A 23,738-nucleotide genomic window follows, 5' to 3' on the forward strand; every position below is an offset into this window, starting at 1 on the left:
TTATTAAAAAACCGTTTTAGTAAATAATTTATTGTATAAAATTAATATACATAAAATAGCTATAACACCACGAACATTTTAATTATCACAGCCCCGTTTCACGTTGTCTTAACCTGAAACAGAAAATAATAATGATTTTTATATTGTAACTAATTAAAGTGAGGCTTCTTTATCGGCGAACAAATTACCGTCACATTTTTCCGTTACGCGCCATCTTTTTCTTGACCCTACCACGGTTGATTCTAAGCCATTAATAACAAAAATATATAATAACCATAACAATGATAGTAATAATTATATTACAATTAATGAATTTCTGTAATAATAATCTAATCTTAGTAGTAATAAGGTAAAATGAAATAATTGTATTATTTGCATGTCTATGATAATAAAAGCCTTTGTTAAACTTTATCTAATTTAACTTTATTTTACCAATTTGTAAAGTTGCATATAGTTGATAATTTTTCGAAACAAAGTCATAAAGAAGTGTCACTTCTTACGTGTGTACACTAGTACACGCACACATTTTTATTCTTCCGAAACCTTTTAAATCTTTGGCAGCCTGACAACTTGACTGTTTCAGTAGGGATATCAAAATTTCCCTCATCAAATTAGTTTACCGACCCTTATGGTTCTTAAACATCATTAATTTGAAAAAAAGTCTCTAAGGCCATTTGAAGGTTTCATTAAATAATCTTTCGATGGTGAGCCTTGTCCCTTCTAAGCCATAGACATTATTTATTCTCTAATAGAAACTACTCCAAACGTTTAACAATGCCGGATCCCATGAAAGCTTTTAAATAATGCCTTCCGCTAATTTCTTAGCAAAGTCCATGAAATGGTGACACTGATAATAAAATTACGTTCTTGTTTATAACCATTTATGATAACAAGTTAATAACCTTGCCGATGACATCAAATATATAAACATACCTATGTTTATACATTATATAGATTTTTATTCTTAAAAACAAATCAATTATACACAACATTGATGTTCGGCTTAATAGCCGTAATAATATTTTAATAATATTATGGAATCTCTGCAATAAAAAAAAAAAATAAGGACAATCCAAATATTTAGATTTATCAAATATTTTTTTTCACTGCATAATTTCATCAAAACAAAATAACTTTATAAGTATCCAATATTTCTAGGAGATATTTTAGGGTACATAGTAAAATTATGACATGAAATCGACATTTCGGTAAGGTTTTTCAAGAAGGCAACCCTTGGCTATACATAAGTTTCACTAGAACATTAAAAAAACCATCTATTGCAAAATAAACGAAAAATTATATTTTATTAATAAAGTATTCTTTACAAATTAACAATAGTACTGTCATACCTCATCGACCTTTTTGTGCATAGGTCTCTAACGACGTCCTTGTAAACTCCTCTTGCATTTTATTTTGTACGACATCAATCAGGGATGAGATTTCCTCCTTTTTCACACCCTCAGTCTCGATTAATGGCAATATTGATATTATTATTTCCCCTGTAAAACACAACAAAGCCATATTCTTTTGTCTTTTATCGCATTAAATACAGGTATTATTTAAATTACGAAATAACCCTGAGCGGTGGACGTAACAATAGCACCCAACTAAGTAATTAAGGCAATTATTTTCTAAAATTAAAAGGCTTTGTTATCAATAAAATGCAAGCACAGGAAATCATTTAATAAGTCATATCATCATCTTACACAAATTTATAAACAGAAAACGTAATTAACAAAATCTAAAACAATATCGTAAATATGTTCTATATATTCGATAACAATGACGTGATATTATAGAACAACATGATGTGATAATTTTATGAAGCACCCAAATTGAGCATTTATTAATTATTGAATTGTTAAATCGTTGTTGTCAAAAACGTTTATATATAAAACTGAAGTTATTTTTATTTCTAATCGAATACCTACTTGATTCGTGGTCATAAGTACTAAATTTAATTAAATAACCATTTTTAATGTGTAATACTCGCGTTAACCAAATACCTAGATCGTATCATGTTGTTTTCTAGAAAAAGAATCTTACCAGATCCAAACCACGGCCTTTTCGAGTCCAAGTGATGGTATTTTGACACAACCACCGGTTGAATTGGAGCTCTTGCATTCATCGCTACGTGAAAAGCACCTTTTCTAAATGGTAAAAGCTTGTCTCCAGAATGCCTCGTTCCTTCAGGGAACAGCAACAGTTTCCGCTGAAAACAAATTTACAAAAATCTGCATCTCCGCTCGACAGTTGGCGTAAATAAAAGGTTCCTACGATTCTTAGGTAAAAGCAATAATTCTAATAACGTGGATTTTTTATTATTTCCAGTAGGTATTTTAAATATTCTTGTATTTATTCCATTATTGTAATGTAAGTCAACGATACTGAAATATTAAAACCATTTATGTGCCATAACATCAATTTGTTTTAATTTTATGTAATTAATATATTTATATAATTCAAACGAAATGAAAAGTACATAATCTTGTCCGAACTGTCTCCGGTCGGTGTACAACCTGAATTGCATTGTACAACAGCTCAACAACAAATATTTTTTAACTTGCAAATTTCTACTCTAAACATAATCTGTTCTTAAATCATACTAATAAGCATCTTCGAATCTTCAATTACCGCCCTATATAAAATAATATATACCTAATTTAAGCGAAGACGTTAAATATCACGTGATTGTTACGCTTGATATTGCCATATTACACATAAAAACAAGATTTGTGCGATACTAACACGCTTAATCATAAATAAAAAACAAACAATCAATTAAGTACCGCTTAACGTATTAAGTAATTATCGATTTTTAGTCATCGTTTGACCAACAACACAACTTTATCTTTATCTATGATATCGAAGCTCCGGTCAATTTGTGGACTTTGCAACAAATATATTATGAAATCCCCGGCCGCGTCTGCCATATAAACTTAAAAGTCCCGAACTGATGTTTGCACAATTTTTACCAATAACTTTCGAATCCTGAGGAAGATTTAAATGTACAATTCGTCAAGATCATCATGTAAATAAGAGATTTCGCGCACATTTTTTTATATTATGTCAATAGTTTTGACATTATGCCAGTTTCAAGTAAAAGGTTGGGAAACTACACGCGAGAAAATATAAACAAAGACATCAAAAGTAAACAAAGGGATAAGCTAGTTAAAAACAAAATATGAACATAATCATATTACATCTTAATATTATTATGAATTCGACGAATACACTTCATCGTAGAATCGACTAATCTGTGGCTGTTTGGTGTCATGTGACTGACGTATAAAATGTTTTATACAGATTACACTTAATAAACACATTTTCAATACTATGAAATAGCCTGTTGACTCTTGCTAACAACAGCAACAGCCTAACCTAATTTACTAATTAAAATGCTGGATTCATTTTGCATAATTACTGTATTTCAACCGAATATTTTTCTTCCTTTCCAAATATTTTTTTTTGTTAAGTTGAATTTTTTTTTTTTTAGGTTTATTTCCTTACCAAATAGGTAAGTTACATTTTATATCAAACAAACAATCGACTATAAATTTATAATAATATTGATAATGAAATAACAATGACCAATTATTAGCCGGGCGATGACCTTATCAGGCTTGTGGAATGTTCTTTATTTCCTAAGAAGCAAATTTAAATACAATAAAAATATAGGTTAAAGTTTTATACATTCAAAAGAGATACATATTATGAAACTTTAGTAAATTTATTTAATTGAATACTTTCTTTGTAGACAATTCTTCTATGCTTCACGTTTTTTAATAACGTTGATTTTGATTGGCAAGTGTTAATTTCGAACATATTATATTTCCATATCCTTAAATTCATAAATACTGTAATGTAGAGAAATGTTACCAAGAGGGCTGGGAAAATTAAAAAAAATACGTATTAATATATTGTCACGAGGGAGAAAAGTAACATATATATATATATACGTTTGTACAGCTAAGCTAAAAATGACGTCTATTATACGTGTAATTAATTAATTTAAAAAAATTAGAGCCCATTTTTATGTAATTGAATCGCCATATGAGTTAATCGAAAATCTTCTTGAAATGACACCTAAACTCATTCAAAACTTTGTGTTAAACTGTCAAAAACATCAATTAAGCAACTGTTAATGAAATAATTAACTCAATATATTAATAGCCGCGTGCTTCGTTAATGATACCAACACCTCTAAGGTCAAACTAATTATCACATTCATAACGGCTATAACGCTTTAAATCGATATAGCAAAATTCTTCAATATATTGTATTATTTATAGCAGTTTTACGTAGCACCATGTCAAAGTTACCTCAACTTTCGCATAGACATCTTTTCTTGTTCGTTAATTTAATGATATTTATGAGCTAAAGCACTGATTTATCTCTTCACTGCAGTAACTACAGTAGAATACACTACATAAACACTTGAATGATGCTATCGAAATTATTTTTTTTCCGTGGGTTCGGTAGTTTGAAGAGGAGAGTTTACGACATCGACAGCTTACGGAGTTCGAAACGCGCTAATTGATTATCCTAGCTAAATGTTTGTAGAGGAAACTTAAGAACTTGTGCATTGTGGTGGAAGGAAGGTGCCGTTCTTCCTACAATCTACGGGGAGAATCTTTGACCAGTATAACCACCGACCCGAAGGCCCAAATGGTGTACAGCGTATTTTAGATCCAACGGAAACGCGAACACATCGTTCATACAGAATTTATGGAGTAATCTAAAAAATATATGAACTTTTAAAACTTAACTTTATCGAAACTATCATAAAAGGCTTCAGCACATTTTAGTTTTCTAATTATAATCCTGGACCAAATTACATATGTATTTATTGGTAACCAATCTGCTTCCATTTATTTTACGTTTTGTATATAGAAATATCAATACAGTCTAGATGAATAACGCTAAGATATTATTTTTTTATTATGCCGAAAGGAATATGAAGATTATCGAAACAAGCGTGTTGTAACGATAACTTTCGAGATACTGTAATTCTTATCAGCAATAAATGATATCTTGTTTTGAAATCTACAAATATCATAGTAAGTTGACCCAAAATACATCGCTTGTTTAAGCAATTTTATTCAAATGCCTTACAGCGAATTCATATATTATGTGAATCTATTTTGAATTAAAGATATGAAACAGCACACATGTCACAGATGATAGACTAGTTAAACTAAACGTGAACTTCCATAGATAAAAAAAGTTTTAAGAATAGAAGTCAGTTGAAGTCACTTGTGCAACGACAGAGGAATGAAAGACATTCAAGAGTAGATTGAGTTTAGGAGTAGATTTTGCTCTTCCTAAACATTGCTTCATACATGAGTGTAGGTATGAGACACTCATCGTTTTAGCGAATAAATCAATCAGGTAAAGTACTTTATATATAATAGAACAAATTACGAAACTCGCAAGAAAAATGTGAGTAATGACAAAATGATGTTTTGCTTATGCACACAATAGGATGTTTACAGATCTATTAGCCGCACGAAAAACAGCATACAGAAAAATGCCTCGTTAAATAAATAATTCAAATTGTAGGAACGAACGGTATTTCTAAATTGAAGGTATTTGAGTGGAGGGGATATTGTATGGCATTGAGCTGTAAAAAATAAATAAAAAAATCACTAAGCCTATTTATTTACCCTTTAAACATTGTAGTTATTTATCGTTCATTTAACGAAATTTAAACAATATTAATTTGTATACCCTACGGCTTAGTGATTTACGTACAATGCGGCGGTATGTTTTAATTACCGTTCCATATTACAAATTGAACACTCAGCTCTAGGTTGACAGGGCTTTATTCGTTCGATTACAAAATTAAATGTGATTACAGCGAAAACATTCCTTTAAAAAAAGGAATAGTAAAATTCCCGCAAAGTAAAATTAAAATTTTACCTGCTATAGTCCATAATTTGTATACTATATATATAATAATAGATACTTCGATAATATGAAATTGAATGAAACCATAACTAACTTTACAAATATGTTTACTGGGTTTTATCATATTCACTAAACAGGAAAATTTAACTGTGAGTAATTAGCTTAATCGTAGTTCTAGTCGCTTTTCCTTTAGATTTTCCTATGACAATATTGCATATTACGCGTTAAGCTCATAGCATACGTTCATACATACGCTTATAGGTTATGAAACCTCAAATATCAGTCGTATTTGCTACGAATCGTAAATTATTATTTGTCTTAGACGTTCACCGTATAGAAACAGCATACATAAAGTCACATACGTAGTAATAAAAACTAAATAAATAAATATACAATACCAACATTTTATAAAATTTATAAAAAACGTCAAAAAAGAATCGAAAAACGTTTAATTAATTTAACCTTACTTATAAATATATTTAATATTATTCCTTTGAAACACGTAATCTTTGAATATTTTTTTTCTGTCATAAGAATATAAATACAACGAACCCTTTCCTCTTCAACAACTTTAGTCTGTTGATTGAGCACAGAACGCGCTGAAGAAGCGGACCCTCGGTCAATAAACACTGTCCCCCAGAGCCAAGCAGCGGTGCCAAATGGTACCAGGAATTGTAGTGAGCGCTTTGACACCACCGTGCACCTCGCCATTAAAGGCCACAGCACTGCCAATACTGAAAAGAAAATGAACGTCTTCATACAGCATAAAGAATTTAAAAAATAAAATTACACATTTAATTTATTGCCACATTTAATTTTCTATACGTTAAAGCAAACATTCATCAAACAAAGATATTAAGTACCAATGGATTTAAAATAATTAAATAAGTCATATCCTGGTTATTTTTGAAACGTTTTTAAGTATCATAAATTATTGCCAATATCAATGACGTGTAAGACATGCTTGGAGTGACGGCGAAACCACTGGACTTTTCGTCTATATCGCAATCAACACTTTCTCGTATGGTGAAGGTAAACATCGTGAGGAAATCCATAACTTACCTAAAAATTTACATCGTGTATTAGGCACAGAAGGCTGATCGCCTAGCTTATTATTAGAAAAAACAAATGATCACGTTTTTCTTCTCTTGTCTTTCTTGTCACGTCTGGTCATGATATTAGAGACACTCATGGATATTTAATAGACGGTATTAAAATATACTAGTTTGTAACATAGTATGATATATTAGATAATGTTAGATTAAAGATAAATATTTCCAGTGATATTAATTTGGGATTCACGTTTAAAAGGAATCAATCATATACAAACTTCTTATTCTTTGATTTTACTTTACGTTACGTAATACACCTCAGACAAAGATTTTAAATATGGAATACATAATTTTTGAAAAAGTCAAATCCCGGTTATCAGGTTATTCTCTCTTTTTATGGGCTGTCAAAATCAATAATTATTGCAAAAATCAATGACTTAGAATATAAAGTAAATTAACATTATCCAATATAACATATTGAAATACATAAAGGTTTATCTATAACGTACCAACATTCACGTATTCGTCATATAGTCAAGTCCTTAAATGACAATGAACTACATGGGACCGAAACACATTTATCCGTCCTATTTAATACGATTCGTTAATACATTTAAGTAACAAATGTCAGTGTTATTTTCTACGAATCATACATTTGTTTATATATAAACAATTTTATTTAATATATGTAATATTTATTAATATATTTCTATAACTATTAATTAAAACTAAACAAATACGAATCGTTAATTGCATAATATTTGGGTACTGAGTCGTGTAAATGCAACGAATACTTTAATTAGCGCGAATGTTTGCAAGCTAAAATCATTAGATAACCAGCAATGTCTCATATCCATCATACGATATCGAAATGTATTTATACTTTGACAATTTAAATAAATATAACTCAAAGATAACACATGTAAATAAATATGTACAGAAATATAATTTCTATAAGTATTGGTAAACACAAGTCAAATAAAATATTGTTGTTTGTATTGTTGTCAAGAGTAGTGCGTAACCTTGTACGTATAAAATTAATTATTTAAATACACTTAGAAATAGTTACAATTATTATAGTTAAAACGTAAATTTAATTAATTACGTTACATAATTATATTTAAAATGTAGATTTTAAACAAACCATATAAATCCAGACTGCTTTGATGATTCAGTAGGACTACAGCGCCTCTGGAATCGTCAACGTTCTCGGTTCCACGAACTGTCCAACGAATGCCAAGCATACGAGCCGTCATCCGTAATAAAGCTGCTGGTATACTAAAATATTTAAAACAATTCACAGGTTATTGTTGACTGAACAAAACGAAAACCTTTTTGGATTGGACACTAATGCCGTTCATAGTTCGTTCTGGGTCAGATCTCGGTAGTGAAATATTCTTCATACAATTTGGATTTTACCGTAACTTGACTGTAACATATTCATACATTGTTTTTTATTTAATCATATTTTACCAAACCGAGAACGGACAAGGAACCGTGAACGGAGTGTAGATCTAGCTGTGAGTTCAAAAAGTACTATTTATAGTATTTTTAGTATAAATTTAAAGAAATACTTTGTAAGAAGAAATTTAATCTGCAGTAACCTTTCAATAGGCAATGAGTCTACGTCTCCTTGTGTATTTAATTTTTTTTTTAACTAGGCAAGCTTTCAGTGCCCTCCAATCAGAAACAATAATTCTTGGGTCGAGAATAATACCGGGTTATATAATGTACGTTAACCACGAAGGCGTTAAAATATATAAGGTATAATTTAAAACGCATTCATATCGCTTGGACAAAACTTTATTATTAGTAAATACTTACAGAAATTTTGAGAAAAGAAAAATCCAAAAACTAGAATATATTAAACGACAAATTTATCGTATCAAAGTCTACATAAATCAGTTCGCTTACTCGTTGGTATCTGTGGTTTTGTAATAAGTTTAGTGGGCCATGCGCCATGGGGTTTGATTCCCGGTCGAAGCGAAAATTATAATATCTTTGTAATTTACTCGCCGTTTTTGGTGGATGATAAAAATTCGGCCAAATTTTAAAAGACCATATATCGTAATTGTCGTATTCCTGGGCCCCATAGGTACAAAATTCTTACAAAACTGTGTCGATTCAAATTCAATTTTATTTCAATAAAGGGTAAAGAAGAATATAATTTTGTAAACATAATTAAAATCCTCCTTAAGTATAATTCGTTAGGGTAATACAGAGCATGCAACAGATAACTTACAGCGCGTTCTTGGGGTCAAAAGGTTTGAACAACATCAGGGGTAAAGGCGCAGTCGCAAATATAAGAGATAGTACCACAAACAATGTAAACTGGAACAAAAACAACAAATATTTACACTCGTTAATATTTACGTTCGGTCATCTGTAGGCATGACATAAATCATAGAAGTGTCAAACGTTATGCAGAGTACCTACTGCTGTACTTTGTACCACAAATTAATAACGGAAAAACAAATGATTTATTGTTTTATGTTCACACAATGTGAAGTATTCAAAACGTTTATTCACTTCGTTACAAATTTTAAAATCCAGGTTACTCAAGTTATTACGCAGCGGGCGGCCTCATCGCAAATAAGCAATATCTTCCAGGCAACCCTAGTATGGAAAAATAGAAAAAAAGGGTGCACCAGTTGTTAATATTCTCACCTTAACATAATATCTAACAGTAGAACTTATTGAAAAGAAAATGATCAAAAGGGCCAAGCCAAGTACAACGTCGAAGGCAGCCATTTTTAAAAGTGGGTCGTCACATTTATGTATACCTGAAAAAAAATACTATATAATAGAAATTTGAGGAACTTCTGTAATTTATTAATATTGTTTGATAATAAAGAGAAGAAGGAAAATATAATATGAATACGTTTTTTAACGGAATCAATCTGAATTTTCTAATCCCAGTCTATGACTCGATTCCGTAAACGAACTTACACCTTACTTATAATTTTAAATATGTACATTGTCAACATATAAAGTATGTCAGTTTCTATACATACTTTTATTTTAAAGTGAATTTGGTAGTTGTAAGTATTTTTCTCTTATTTGCTGCCTCTAACTGTCTATTACGGTATTCTAAATCTAATTAAGATTAATTACTTGAAACTTTGTGGCCCATATTCCAGAACGTCAAACAAACTTAAGTTTCGTTTTAGAACGTGAAGAACCATTTTCAAAGTTTGACATAATTGACAGCACTCAAGACGAGACCTACTTGATATACTTATTAGAATATGTATCTGAGTTCAATTACTTTTTTTTACTATTTTTATAATTCTTTAATCTACGGATCCTAACCGTCAGTTTTAAAAATACTTACAGAATTTTCACATTATTTCAAAAAGATTTTTAAATTAAATTTCAGAACAAGCAACCCAGTTACACGATGTGTGTGCAAATCTAACACAATTCAATATTTTACAGCGGCTTTAATATGCCATAATTTATTATTACTACAATTCTCATTAATGACAGTAGTGACTTTCAGATATTGACAACAACATTCATTACAGACAAAAAACTTGATTTTATTTAGGTATAGAACCATTATATTAATCCTCTATGACTAAGTTTATTTCCGGCGGAAGCCTGCAATGTTTTATTAGATTTTAACAAAGACCATAACATTTTGTTGCTACAAGATCATTCGGACTTTGTATTTGAAAGTCGAAACTTCGTTTCAGTTTATAATTTTAACTCAATTTAAATAATTGTGAAATATAAAACGCGTTTTAATCGGCTAAACAAATATTTTATGTTCTTTCATTGTTAAAAAGTTCGTAGTCGTAGTTGTAGTCATTCAAGCAAATTGGATACCTATTAGTAGATCCTGGGTAGATTCCCTGCGAAACAATAAATCGCAGGTTGTTTGTTGTTTCTGGTTGTTCTTAACGGCAGGATATTAATTTCAAAATCAGAAATGATTGTATTTATTGGACGAACGTGATCACCCACGCACGTCACTTAAACATTTTGTTATTATTACTAATATTTAAAATTAAGTATGTGTGTTAACGAAAACCCTACAAACTTCATAAGTCTATTTATGTATATTATTTTTCTCCCGTTTCCCTTTATTTAATTAACATTGAGTTCTAACCTCGCAGCCTATAAACGTCTTAATTATTTTTTGGCTTTAATTTTGGGTATTATTATTATTTTAAGAATATTAAGCTGTGAGTTTGACACATAATTCTTTAATTAAGTACCTATGTTACAGTATCATCGTTGATTGATCTAACAGTGTGGCTCAGAGTGTTTAGATCTAGTTCCTAAGTCCTAACTATATTAATGATACCCTTTCGATAACCTTCGTTAAATCATTTTCTATATCGACATGATACTTGGGACTAAAATTATACAGTAAGTCATAGAAATTTAAATCAATAAATTAAGCGATTAAGGAATTAAAAGTTGATAAAAAAAAATTGCCAACCATATAAAGTATTTTTATCATGTATCTTGAACTATCAAAACTTTGTGTAACTAGTACAGAGCGGGGTATACATTTCAAATATGTACGAAAAATTCCATAATGATTGATTTTTATAAATTAATATATGGCTATTGGTAAGCTATTGAGATCGTCTCAAGAGTAAGTATATATAATTTTCAATGCAAAAAAATAACAGCTTTAGTAAATAATATATTTTTAAATAAATAATTGTACATCGATAAAATAACAAAATATATTAGTAACGATTTGGACACCGAATGGCTAGGCATCGCCAATGTTTTCAGCAGACATAATAATGAGAAAGGTACTACTACTTAGCATGAAACAAACAATTCATATTCATAAGTTTAATATTTTTGTTCTCATAAAAAGTAACGATAAATTTATTTACATTTAAAACTATTTTTCTAAAAGTCAATTATTTTTTAATATATTTAATCATATTACAATAATAATTTAGAACAACTTACATGGAAAGATTGCCTTCTTAAATACGCTGGTAGTAAAAGCATACGATTTTTTTATGAACTACTTTCACTTTAAAATTAAGATGTTTGAGACGTGCATTTCATACCTTATTCCGATAACACTGGCGTATTAGTAGTTCAATCACAATACTGACGAACGCACACCACTATCTTACTGACTCGGCGCAAATGCGTTATGAGGTAATAATGAGGCACTCCGAAGAGTAAGGCCCGTTGACTAAGGCCACTCTGATCTAAAGTACCATATTAAATACGAACTTTAAACAAAATAAATGATAAGACTGGAACGCATTTACTTTTTTTTACACATATCTGCTACCCACTACGCATAGATACGACTAAACATAATTTCCTGTCATTCTGCGCCCTTTGAATAATATGGTTAATTTTGCACATTGGGTAAATTGGTATCATTTGTATGACCTAGAAATAAAAATTAAACAAGTAAGTAAATATATAATTTAGTGTTAGGTAAGCTTTACTCGAAGTTTGTTGTTTACTTGGTAGTTGGTACAATGGCTAAAATCTAAATGCAAAGCACTATGCTATGTCTTGCTTTAATTATAACCCAACATATTATTATCTAGTTGTAAACCTTCGTGTTAGGTTTAACTATTATTATTATTATATGGTCTCACATAAATTAAGATAGGTTTCTGAATTAGCTCCGATATTAAAAGTAAGTAGTAATGTAGGGAACAGTACTAGATACGAATCACAACTAACATGTACGCGTAAACGGCGATTTGAAAAATAAATTACAGCAGGAGTTTAAATGTTTTATTTATTTATTGTAGGAACAATTGCTAAATTTGAAGTGATGTTATCATGTAAGGTTATAGAAATATTATTTAATTATGCTTTTTAATCTGAAACAAAAAATATTTACAAAAGCTGCTATTAACAATAAAAATAACAATTAAAATTCTTCAAATTGCCAGAATAATTTTAAGAGATATACCAGTGAATTTAAGAAAAAATAAGATTTTATAACAGAGATAGAAATGTTGAATATAAACATTTTAATTAAATATCTTTATTTTTATTAATAGATTATAACTTATACAAAATATGACTAATATGTGCAAAATTTACAAATTTCTAAAATACAATAAATATTTGTTTTATTTATAAGTTGACGAAACCTCGCTTCGTTGTGCCATGTGTAACAGCAAAGATAACATCAAAACATTTTTTTCTTTATTGCCGTATATCTTTCTGTATACTCATTATATCCTTCCACTGAAGCTAATTGTTTGGATTCAAACAAATTTCCATCTACATTAAGTGTGTGAATTTTTGAATCTCTCAATAGGCTTGGTGGAATTGTATCTAAGCACAGACAATTCTCTTCTAATTTCAATATCTTAAGTCTTGGTGCTTCATGTAAATCTTCAGAAAGAACAGAGATTTCATTTTGACTTAAATTTAACTCCATCGCATGAAAATTTGCCATGCCACTCGGAATCTCAACAATCTTGTTATAAGATAGATCAACTACCTCCAGATTTTTAAGTCCAATCAATGGTTTTGGAAATTGTTTAAACTTATTGTTATTTAAATATATTTGTTTTAAATTTGACAATTCAGCAATTGGGTGGGGTAATAACTGTATACAATTATGGGAAACATTTAACAATTCCAATTTTTTTAGATTAGATAACATACTTGGTAAAACTTGAATGGCATTGTCACTTAGATTAAGTTGTTTTAACAGCTTAAGCTTCGTTATATCGTCAGAAATACATGAAATTTTGTTCTTAGATAAGTCCAAATTCCTTAAACTTTCTGATAATTTGTAAACTTCTGCAGGTATTTCTCTCAATTTTGGCTTGTTGTTAGATATTTGTAGTACTCCAGTCTTCGATGCAGTTTCATAGTGTTGCTTTAGACCTGTATTACCCATAATTCTTGACAGTTAATACAAGTTATTACAAATTTTAATTTACTAAATTAACGGAGAGTAAAATAAATTAATTTTAAACATTATAAACCTTCACGGTATAATATCGTAAGAAATCTTCAGATTGTATTACTTGATGAGGTGCAGATTCTTTTGAATTTTTAATTTATAGTAAATTAAAACTACTTTCCCTTTGATAAATATTTATTATTTACTGTCAGTTATCAGTGTCATAGAGTCATTATTATATATAGCATACTTACTGGGTGATGTATCTGTCAATTGATTATGACAAATATAATCTGCGACTTTTTATTAACTGTGGTTCTATTCTATACCAAAAACATTCAACTTAAACTCTTGTCTTTACTGTATTTTACCTTCTGTAGTCTATTAAAATTTAGTTCTCCTTCCCCTAGAAATCCAAGAATCAGTCCTAGTATTTTAGATAAATTGCATAAATTGATAAAAAAACTAATTTTGTTTACTTAACAAAAATAATTTATTGTGTTGACTCCAAAATGTTTAATTTATATTGTTATATTCATTCATGTTAAGTTGTGATTCAAGTATTTTAACCGCGGGAAAATTACTCGACGTTTGACTACTCTAATGGCCGCAGTAGCGCCAATGCGTGTAGTGTTTGTTACCTAAAATGAATTTAGAATTGTGTTAAACGTTTATTTATTCTACCTCTTTCATACTTTAAAGTGTGGAAATGGATATTAATGCTGGTAAGTCCTCCTTCACTATATTGGTTTTTATTGTTACTCGTTTTTGATCGAATACTATACGTACTAGTGAACTTGTTTCAATTTCTAGTTATCAGTATAAAATACACTAAAAAAGCTACTTTATTTAATCTAGACAATAAGTCTGAATATCAGTTTGTACTGGTTGCATTAGACGATCCAAAAATTATTTCATGGTTTTCATCCAGCTTACTCTCTCATCGTGTTTTGGGAGTTAAAAGTACAGTAAGGTATTTTTACAAAACACATCAGTTTGAGTGTTTGAATCTCATAAACTATAATTTTTATTAACTCTATCAAATTTCGAGACATCTGACTCTTGCTATTGCATCCCTTTGTAAGTGGGTTCTAGTAAGTTAAGTAGGTGTTAATGAAATTTTGGACTATGGATAATGATTGCTTATATGATTTAAATGTTGTGGGACCTCCACTCTTTTTTTTTAAATACATTTTTGATCCTGCCTAACTTTAGTTTTATTACAAAAGATATTTGCACAGAATTAATAACTAGAATATTTGTTTATTGCATGCAACTGGATATTTTTTTAATGTAAGTATATATTATTTAACTGGATTATTCTATATTTTTATTTTAAAGAAATCTATTCTTTTCTACAAATGAGATATTAAAAATCTGTTCTCTAAATGCTCCAATTTTCAAAATTCATTTTATATTACCACAAATCATTCAAAAACTGCTATTTTGATTAGAGTGATTGTTTTCCCAGCATTGAACGTACAAAATTAACCAATAATGTACTATGTAATGGAAATTCATAATCTTTCAAACATATTCATATTTTTAGATAGCCCTCTATTTTTAATGTACTTAAGCAATACATCTCATCTTTTTCAAAGAGGTGTCAACACAACTGTCCTTGATCGATGCCCTGTTGAGCAACTTTGACAAAACAATACCACCGAGTCCAGACAAAAAGAATGAGAAAAAAGAGGAAGAAACACAGGATGCAATGCCAGACTCTACAACTAATACTGAAAAGAGTAACATAAATCCATTCCATTGTGGAGATGATGTTCTTGTCCCAAACAAGGATGGGAGATATTATTTAGGTATGACATAAATATATTTTGTTATTGACATTGAAACATGTAAATAATACAAAAAATATTTTACTAGTAGTAGTATTTAGACTATTATATAGCCTACTAGAATTTGTTTTGAAAAGTCTATTGCTATAAAAAAATCATCTTGCTAAGATAGATAATACATTGTTGGGGAATGTAGAATAGTCTGTTATTGTCATCTTGTTCTCTTAATAAAGATCATGAAGCCATGTCATTCTAACCAACTCCACACAGAGTTTATAGGCATGTACTTTGAACCTGCCACTTTATATTAATTTATCAAGCCCATCTTCCTTGAAATTCATATACTTTAACAATTAAAATAATATCCTAATCTGTTCTAACTAAAGCAAGAGTTCCTTGAAGGTGTGTGTGAGTGTGTTATGTTTTTGTGTAAACTATTACTAAAACAATCACTGTATGGAAAAACCAAACATGAGTAAAATAGTAAGTCTATAATTCGTTAAGAGACTTAGAACAAATGTATGTGGTTGAATTAATATTTTTATAAAACTTAATAAATATAGCTTTTATTACTTCTTGAAAATTTAATTTTCTAACAAAGAAATTTATCTACCAATTATTTTTATGCTTTGTTTGTCTTACTCATTAATAATTTTAATTTAAAAACTATAGCCATAAGCCACGGCTGATTAATTTTCATACTCTTATGTAGATCAACCAATTTGTTCACAGGAACGATAGTAGAGCTGAGCACTAGTAATGACAATGATTCTTGTGAAGTGGGAACAGGGGTTGCTAGATGTCTGGTCAAATTCGGAGATGGGACTCATGCGTGGGCGCCGGTCGCCACGCTCAAGTTGCTTAGCGCTCCACCAGCTGACGATGGCAGGATTATGTGTGTCGTGTGCAAACGGAGAGAGGGCCTGGCCTCTAGTCCCGCAACGAATGCAATTATTGCCTGTGATATGTGTGGTAGGGGTTATCATGCTAAGTGCCACACGCCGCCTGTTGATGCTTGGATCAATGGTGAGTAAAATGTATACTATTTGAAGTAATGTCATATGAATTTATTTATAATATATGGCATTATGTATATCAGTTACCTAAGACCAAAGTTTCCCTATGTGGGGTAACATCATATCAGTTTCTTAAGAAAACAATTCCATTTTTTTTACTAAAGATTTAGTATGCAGTATTACATTTGCGGCATAAGAATTTTAGAAAGGATAAGGCACAAAAGATTGTGAAACACTGTCTCAGTTACATTTAAAACATAAGTACTGTAAAGCATAAATTGTATCAATTGTTGAAAAGGCTTTCTTCTTCATTAAGAATCTTTGATAATGCATTGCTCGACAATTATCAAAATTACAGATGAATAAGCATCATACAAACACATTCAATTTATTATTATAAAATTATAAAAAAATTTAAATTATAATAGAAAAAGCTGATTTTTGGGTCTTAGATATAGATTCCTTATAATGTTAACATTCATTATACGAGGAAGTGTTACATTAGAAAACCGCTGATGTTTGTATTAATGTAACCTCATGATTGAAAGTCCCAAACATTGCTTAAATTAAGTCACCTATGTTCAGGTGCATCATGGCACTGCAAGCGCTGCGTAGACCAACGGTACCGCGTAGCCGCAGCCGAGAATCGCGCGAGCAAGCGAACTGACCTATTCCGGTTCAAGGGCGGGCAGCAACGGCGGCAGCAGCAGGAATTAACTCCTCCTTGTGATGTAAGTTATAAACGAAATTTTGCCTCGGAAAGATCTGAAATCGTACCTAGATCGCACTTGGATCTTTACATTAGTTTGTTAAAGAAAATCTTAGTCTCTTTTCAATTTATTTCTTAAATTTCGAATCATTTAATCATATAATTGCGACTCTTTATTCCAATTTTATACTTTTGATCTAATAATTTTTCTCTTGTAAAAACATAACACAACATTTATTTTCAACAGAACACACACGCAGAAACACATAAAATAACAATAATCAAAAAAAGAAAAATAATAATAATAGAGATATAACATTTTTTTTAAAGAAAAAGGTTTAATTGTGTAATGCGTGTGTGCTGTGGTTGTAATTGGCCCTGGCTCAGCATTATGCTGAGTAGCAGAGTTGTTCCACAGCGCTGGTCATTCTGACAGAGACCACAGCAGCTAGTTTACGCCTCAGTCGTAAAAAAACAAATAAGAATCTAATACTCAGAAAGAAAACAATAATAATACTAAAAGTTAGCAGTTAAACAATCCATGCTCAGGTCTGCTTATATTTCTCTTTTATGTGAGTTTAATGTTTTTATGTAATTGCATTTTTTCTTACGTTATTTAAATTTTAATGTGAGCTTTTTTATTTTCTTTAGACCGCATCAACAACTTCATCGGCTGCGTCAGACGCGGGAAAAGACCAAAGCGAAGGACACTGCTACTGTGTAGAAAAAAGTGATTGGTTAGCACAGGCAAGTATTCTCATTAATATTGAAAATCCTATATTTTTAAATATAATATATAATTAAAAAAATATATATTAATTTTTTTAGATGTTATTATGCTGCCGTTGCTCCCGTTGGTTTCACCAAAGATGCGTTTCAAGTTTACAGTATCCTTTATATGCAGGTGATAAGTAAGTTAATATTTTTACTTATTAAAGATATAAATTAATTATGATATTAAATTAATCTTTTTGAGACAAATTTCAATCAAATCATGTTTTTTAATGATTTGTCAAATTGAGTACTAAACTTCAATCAACATCGAAAATATGAAATACCTTTGCCTTTTTTAACACAAATATATTGTATTTAAAAATATATTTAGTCGGAGATAACAAAACAGTCTAGGTTAAAAGCAGTCCAGTAGTTGATTCATTGATTGTTACTAACATATCAAAATATTCCCCTTATAATATAGACAAGGATAACACTGCTTAAATTGCCAATTAAAGCGTGGACTTGTCTGATTCTTTTAAAAATAAATTTTCAGGCTGTACATATTCGCGTGTGCAAATTGCAATGGCGGCACTGAGTTTCTTCGACGTTTGGAGCTATGCTGGTTAGACTTGGCGCATTTGGCACTTTACAACCTCACTGCGTACAACGCGCCCAATTACTTCGACCTGGATACAGTCATCATGCCGTATATCATGGACAATTGGCATGCTTTGCAGCTTCCAGAGAAGGTAACTATTTAATTTGAAGTCGTAGGTTCAAACGGCTGTGCCTAAGAAACTTTTCTCCAGCTGATTTAACATTCGCTAGTACAGTGACGGAAATATAGTGTGCAAATCGCCATGTCTAAGACACAGAAGGCTAAGATCAAAGTCTCAAAATTTTATTGAACGTCAATTAAAAAAATTAACTATATTTAGTTAATTTTTAAAATGAAAAACTGGGAATAAACTCTCGGTCACTCTTTTCAATCAACAGTTATAGTTTTAGTATGTCAAACTTGAGTTCGGGTTTGACATTTTTTTAAATGAAATTTGACAAATGTTAGTCACAATCTATCAATAAAAACAATAGAATATTCAATTCTTGAAACTAGATTTAATTTTGCGTAGAATGAGTTTCTTTCATTACCTATTTGATTACGGCATTTCATGAATTGGGACTTAGATTTATAGAATTTGTGATCTTTATAAAACCGGTTACCTCCCTCTGAGGCGTTCCATTTAAGGCTTGAAGTGCAAGCGAGAGCGCGGAACGTGCGACAAAGAGGCACAATCGGCCTCCGAGTTCGACATCATAATTGTATTTATGCGTACAAATAAATGTAACTTGATCAATTCAATTGTGATTTCCATTTACCTCCTCTATATCCATACAAAATATATATCAAACAAATAAAATAAAATTTTATTTTGAAAAATGCAAATGTAGATTATGACGTCACGTTCAATTATCGTCAGTTAACCGACTTTACAGACAACCGATTTTTTTATATTTGTGTCTCGCTGATCACGGCTGCTTCAAAGCACTTAAAAGGTATACACATTATATTTATTAAAGATTTTTTACATTTGCATTTTTCTGTCCGTTTTGGTAAATCTATGTTTCGCACTTTTGCATTCTCTTACAATTCATTTACGTCTCCTATTACTGAACTGGGTTATCTGGAAACCCTTCATAGGGTTAAAGCCGCCTGTTGAATTATGTTCAAGGTTTTTATTTTTGTAAATCGATTTATCCTGTGGAATAAAACGAATAAATAAATATTAACATAAAAACAGTAACATTTATGTCCATCTGCACATAAATATACATACGAGGGGCGGTCAAAAAGTTCGCGGAATGAAATGAAACATTCAACTATTTTTCCTATTCAATTTCCAATTCAACTCTAACAAATTAACGCAGTAAAATAACCTAAAAATGGCAGCGTGTCCTCACTGCGCGCGGTGTGGCACTGTTCTCGTGAATTTTATTTTGTATGTAGAGGAAAGATTGGAAACTACAACACCAAACTGAATCACACGAACTGAATTTTGTTATAATTAGATTTTTTGCATTGCCACCGTTATCAAATTTAAACGTCAAAATAATAACATGTATATGTTCTTGTGTAACTTTTCTTGACAGTCAGATTTAAATATTTAGTCTCTAGTGTCACAAATGTCTATTTGGCATTCGCGACAAGTCTCTTATGTATTTGAACAAATTTTGAACTCAATAGGTGATTTTTATTTTATTTTTGTATTGTGCTATTTTAGGCAGCTCCGTAAAATCTCGATTTATATAGATTATGGCTTATATCTGGAATACAATTAATTAATTTAAAAAAAAATATGGAAAATGTCTAGCATTTTACAATCATAACTTTATTATTTTTTATTGAATAAATAAATTTTGTAGATGTGGCGGACGCCAGTGAACGAGAGAAGAGAGCGTATTCTAACGGCCCTGACGTCCTCTCGTAAGCGTTTTAAGTGCGGTCGAGAGATGAAGAAGCGCGCCACCATTTGGGGCCTAAGATTGCGCAGACCGCCTCCGCCGCCGCTACAGCTCTCTGCGCTGGAACAGGTTTGTTATTTCTTTAAACATTAAGGATAGGTCTTTATGTTCTTTTAATAATAGTGTCAGATAAACACAATTTTCTAAATTGTGACCCAATAAACACATACAAAAAGGTACCATAGTGTTATTATTTCTCAGTCTGTTCAGATCTAACCGTTTTTTATATTATATAAATTAATCTGTGTACAACAGTATATTATAAAACTGAGTTGTTACACTGATTTATCTAAAGAACTATAATCTAATATTATAATTACAGCAATTTCATAATTATTATAATACTATTTATTCATTGTAATTATTTTCAAAATTGGTTACCATATCGAAGGATAAATAATCGAATTAATTAATATTAAATATTGAATAGGTTCAAAAAGGCGTTCCATTAACGGATGACATGGTCCGTGAATATGCTCCAAAGTTACGGTTTCTGCCCCGACCCCCATCACCGCAAACTGTCACATCTCTGGAAGATTGGTAAGACAATTAATCAATTAAATATTGAACTATGAGTATCTGATGGTCTTTGACATAGAGCATTCCACATAGTAATACCCAATTTCGAGAAATTCAAAGCCTTTGCCAGCGTATAACATAAACATAACCTTTCCTTTGTGACTAAGAAAATCCAACTATACATATTCCACATGTATAGTTTTGTTGTCTGTTTAATATGAGTACTATTTAAATTTTTGTTTTCAGTTCCCTACCCTCTAGTAGCAACAATGAAAAGAGTTCCTATAAAAATAACCAGCATAATATGATTGTACCCGTTGATGGTCATTGGCTAAATCTGATGATGGGAAAGCGGTTTCATGAAAATCTTAACTCCAATTCTGAAAACGACTCAACCAGTTCCTATGAATCAGCAAAGACGTGTGAACGGGACGATCAGCCCTCGCCGATTTGTACTTCTACGGAAACAAAATCCGACACCAAAGATCATTTAGAAAAACTGTCCGAAGTGCTATCAGAATCGAACGAAGCGAAGTCAACCTGTGAAACAGCTGATCGTGTGCCTCAGCTAGACAAAATACCCAAAGATGAGCCCAATAAGGATTGTACGATCACTCACTCGGCCAAACTTGCTACGATGAACCTGGAAGTGTCAAAGTTATCCACAAAAAATATCATAGAACATTCCAAAATTATGTCCCTCCAACACATGGACCGTGTACCATTTAGTTTAATGCCAGAAGAGTCTTCTGGAGACGAGACCTCTAGTAGAGGAACGTTAGATGCAATAATACCACCCCTGAAGGACTTTCAAGGGAAGAACAACCCGTTTCTTATGAACTCTCACTCTAAGCCCTTCGCGTCGAACATGAATGTGTATAGACAAAATGGAAGACTGAACTCACGCTTTTCACTGCCAAATCAGTTAAACCCATTGTTTGGGCCTGTTGTTAGGCCTATGAAGAGAAAGCTTAGCGAAAAGGATATAGTAATAGGACCCAACGGAGAAGTCAAGAGAAGAAAGTATAGAAGACCTAAGAAGCATTTACAGTTACAGGTAAGAAATGTTGTCATTGTAGATGTAACAAAATATTTTATACATTTTTATTATAAAGAAATTTTAAAGAGTCGAAAATGTGTGTGTCAGTATTGTTTACTCATAATTGTTTATTAAGTAAATTATTGTCTATATTCTTAATGTGTTTAACAATTATTTAAATTAAAAAAAAGTCAAATCAGTGATTTAATGTAGTAACACGTTTAGTTTTAACGAATGAAAGAGGAAAAACATTTATAAAAAATATGTTTGGTTTTTTTTCAGTTGAATAAGTCATGTCCACTGCCAGACGACGTATCAAAAGTCGTCACCCCAACGGAAAGTGAAGTCCCACCGAGCGGAAACACAAACGCACACGGGCGAAGGCTCAGACAACGGCAGGAGAAAAATTACTACGAAAATTCGCGACGAAACACAAATAACACTACTATCAATAGTGTAAAAAGCCTGCAACTGAGTCCTCATAAGGTGGACAGCGGCGCCTGCGCACCCGACGCTTTATCCGCCCTAAAGTCAAGTGTCCAGTCGTATTTTCGCGCAGGGCAAACGTTTCGTGTATTAGCTCGCCGTAATTCTCCAGGTCTTCAGCCCGCATATCTTATCGAATGGGACTCCACCTCATAGAATATGAATTTATTTATACATATTAATAAGTGCTTGTCTAGGTGTACAGTATCGAGGAATGTGATATAATTATATTATTCCAAGAGTATTTTTCGTTTTATTTGAAAATGGGAATTCTGAAATGATGAGGGAGAAATATGACTAAAAGCCGTTGCGATAAAATAAATAAATTATCACTTATTCTACACTATACATATAAGTTGAACTAGGGTTGTAAATTTATTTGAATTGTCAACTGAACATTATGAAAATGGTTTGAAGAATTTGCCAGTCGGTGGTAATCCTTTCGTTTTGGAGACTAATCTTATACATTTGAGTGACGTATAGACACAAAATCTTGTATCCGTGTCATGTTATCACAATTTGATATATCGTAGGTCTAAAATATTTAATAAAAAATGCGAGTTCCTAAAACAGATGTTCAATGTTGTACCCGTGTCTGCTTTTTCAACATAACGTCACTGGATGATGAATATCCATTCATCATTCAGTGGCAGTTATAATGATCTATAAGAACTAAAAGATTTATAACAACTATTAGAAAGTTTTTTGTAGACACTAGGCCTAAAAAAATTATCCGCTAATATTATAAACTTTCAGCCATTCCAGTTTCCTTTCCACGATGTTTCAAATGTTAATTTACACTAATCACACGTTTGGTGACGTACAGGACTCATACTTAGAGCAAGTCGATTATATGTAACTAATACTCTTCAGCATTTCTGAATCAACTCAATAAGCTCATAAAGGTCATAGCACACGTTTCAACTCGGAAAGGGATCGTCACTGTATCACCTTGAGCCGTTCAGTTTTTGTTTGGACCACTGCAGACCTGGTCTCGTACTCTGTTACTTCCACTAGTGAATCCGATGCTTTTATAAAATGCAAGTTTGATTCAGTTGTCTCAATTTCCGTAGCGCTGATGTCGCAACCATATTGTGATCGTGGGA

General features: G+C 31.1%; 3 protein-coding genes across 6 annotated transcripts; 1 reads left to right on the forward strand and 2 right to left on the reverse strand.

The window, feature by feature from the left end:
- Positions 1-14: 14 nt before the first annotated feature.
- On the reverse strand, positions 15-12,160 carry LOC123707229 (1-acyl-sn-glycerol-3-phosphate acyltransferase alpha-like). Of its 4 annotated transcripts, none has more exons than XM_045657102.1 (8): positions 12,008-12,160; positions 9,630-9,745; positions 9,205-9,293; positions 8,107-8,240; positions 6,463-6,644; positions 2,047-2,212; positions 1,350-1,499; positions 15-113 (listed from the first exon to the last, which is right to left on the reverse strand). In XM_045657102.1, the coding sequence occupies exons 2-7, from the start codon at positions 9,711-9,713 to the stop codon at positions 1,351-1,353; spliced, it is 804 nt and encodes a 267-aa protein (XP_045513058.1). In that variant the 5' UTR covers positions 9,714-9,745; positions 12,008-12,160; the 3' UTR covers positions 15-113; position 1,350. The 4 variants fall into 4 exon arrangements, with proteins under 4 accessions (XP_045513058.1, XP_045513057.1, XP_045513060.1 ...); XM_045657101.1 differs by having other exon boundaries at positions 11,904-12,146; XM_045657104.1 differs by lacking the exon at positions 12,008-12,160 and adding an exon at positions 10,297-10,432.
- Positions 12,161-12,687: 527 nt separating this feature from the next.
- LOC123707054 (leucine-rich repeat-containing protein 57-like) lies at positions 12,688-14,025 on the reverse strand. The gene has a single exon (XM_045656824.1). The coding sequence runs from the start codon at positions 13,825-13,827 to the stop codon at positions 13,105-13,107; it is 723 nt and encodes a 240-aa protein (XP_045512780.1). The 5' UTR covers positions 13,828-14,025; the 3' UTR covers positions 12,688-13,104.
- A 203-nt stretch (positions 14,026-14,228) lies between these two features.
- On the forward strand, positions 14,229-22,876 carry LOC123707394 (polycomb protein Pcl). The gene is made up of 11 exons (XM_045657405.1): positions 14,229-14,558; positions 15,435-15,647; positions 16,359-16,652; positions 17,228-17,373; positions 18,003-18,098; positions 18,180-18,262; positions 18,622-18,817; positions 20,490-20,657; positions 21,019-21,128; positions 21,354-22,164; positions 22,429-22,876. Exons 1-11 carry the CDS (start codon positions 14,543-14,545, stop codon positions 22,786-22,788), a joined length of 2,493 nt encoding a protein of 830 aa, XP_045513361.1. The 5' UTR covers positions 14,229-14,542; the 3' UTR covers positions 22,789-22,876.
- The last annotated feature ends 862 nt before the right edge of the window (positions 22,877-23,738 follow it).

The sequence above is a fragment of the Pieris brassicae genome, chromosome 3, assembly GCF_905147105.1.
Source record: "Pieris brassicae chromosome 3, ilPieBrab1.1, whole genome shotgun sequence".
NCBI classification, from domain to species: Eukaryota; Metazoa; Arthropoda; class Insecta; order Lepidoptera; family Pieridae; genus Pieris; species Pieris brassicae.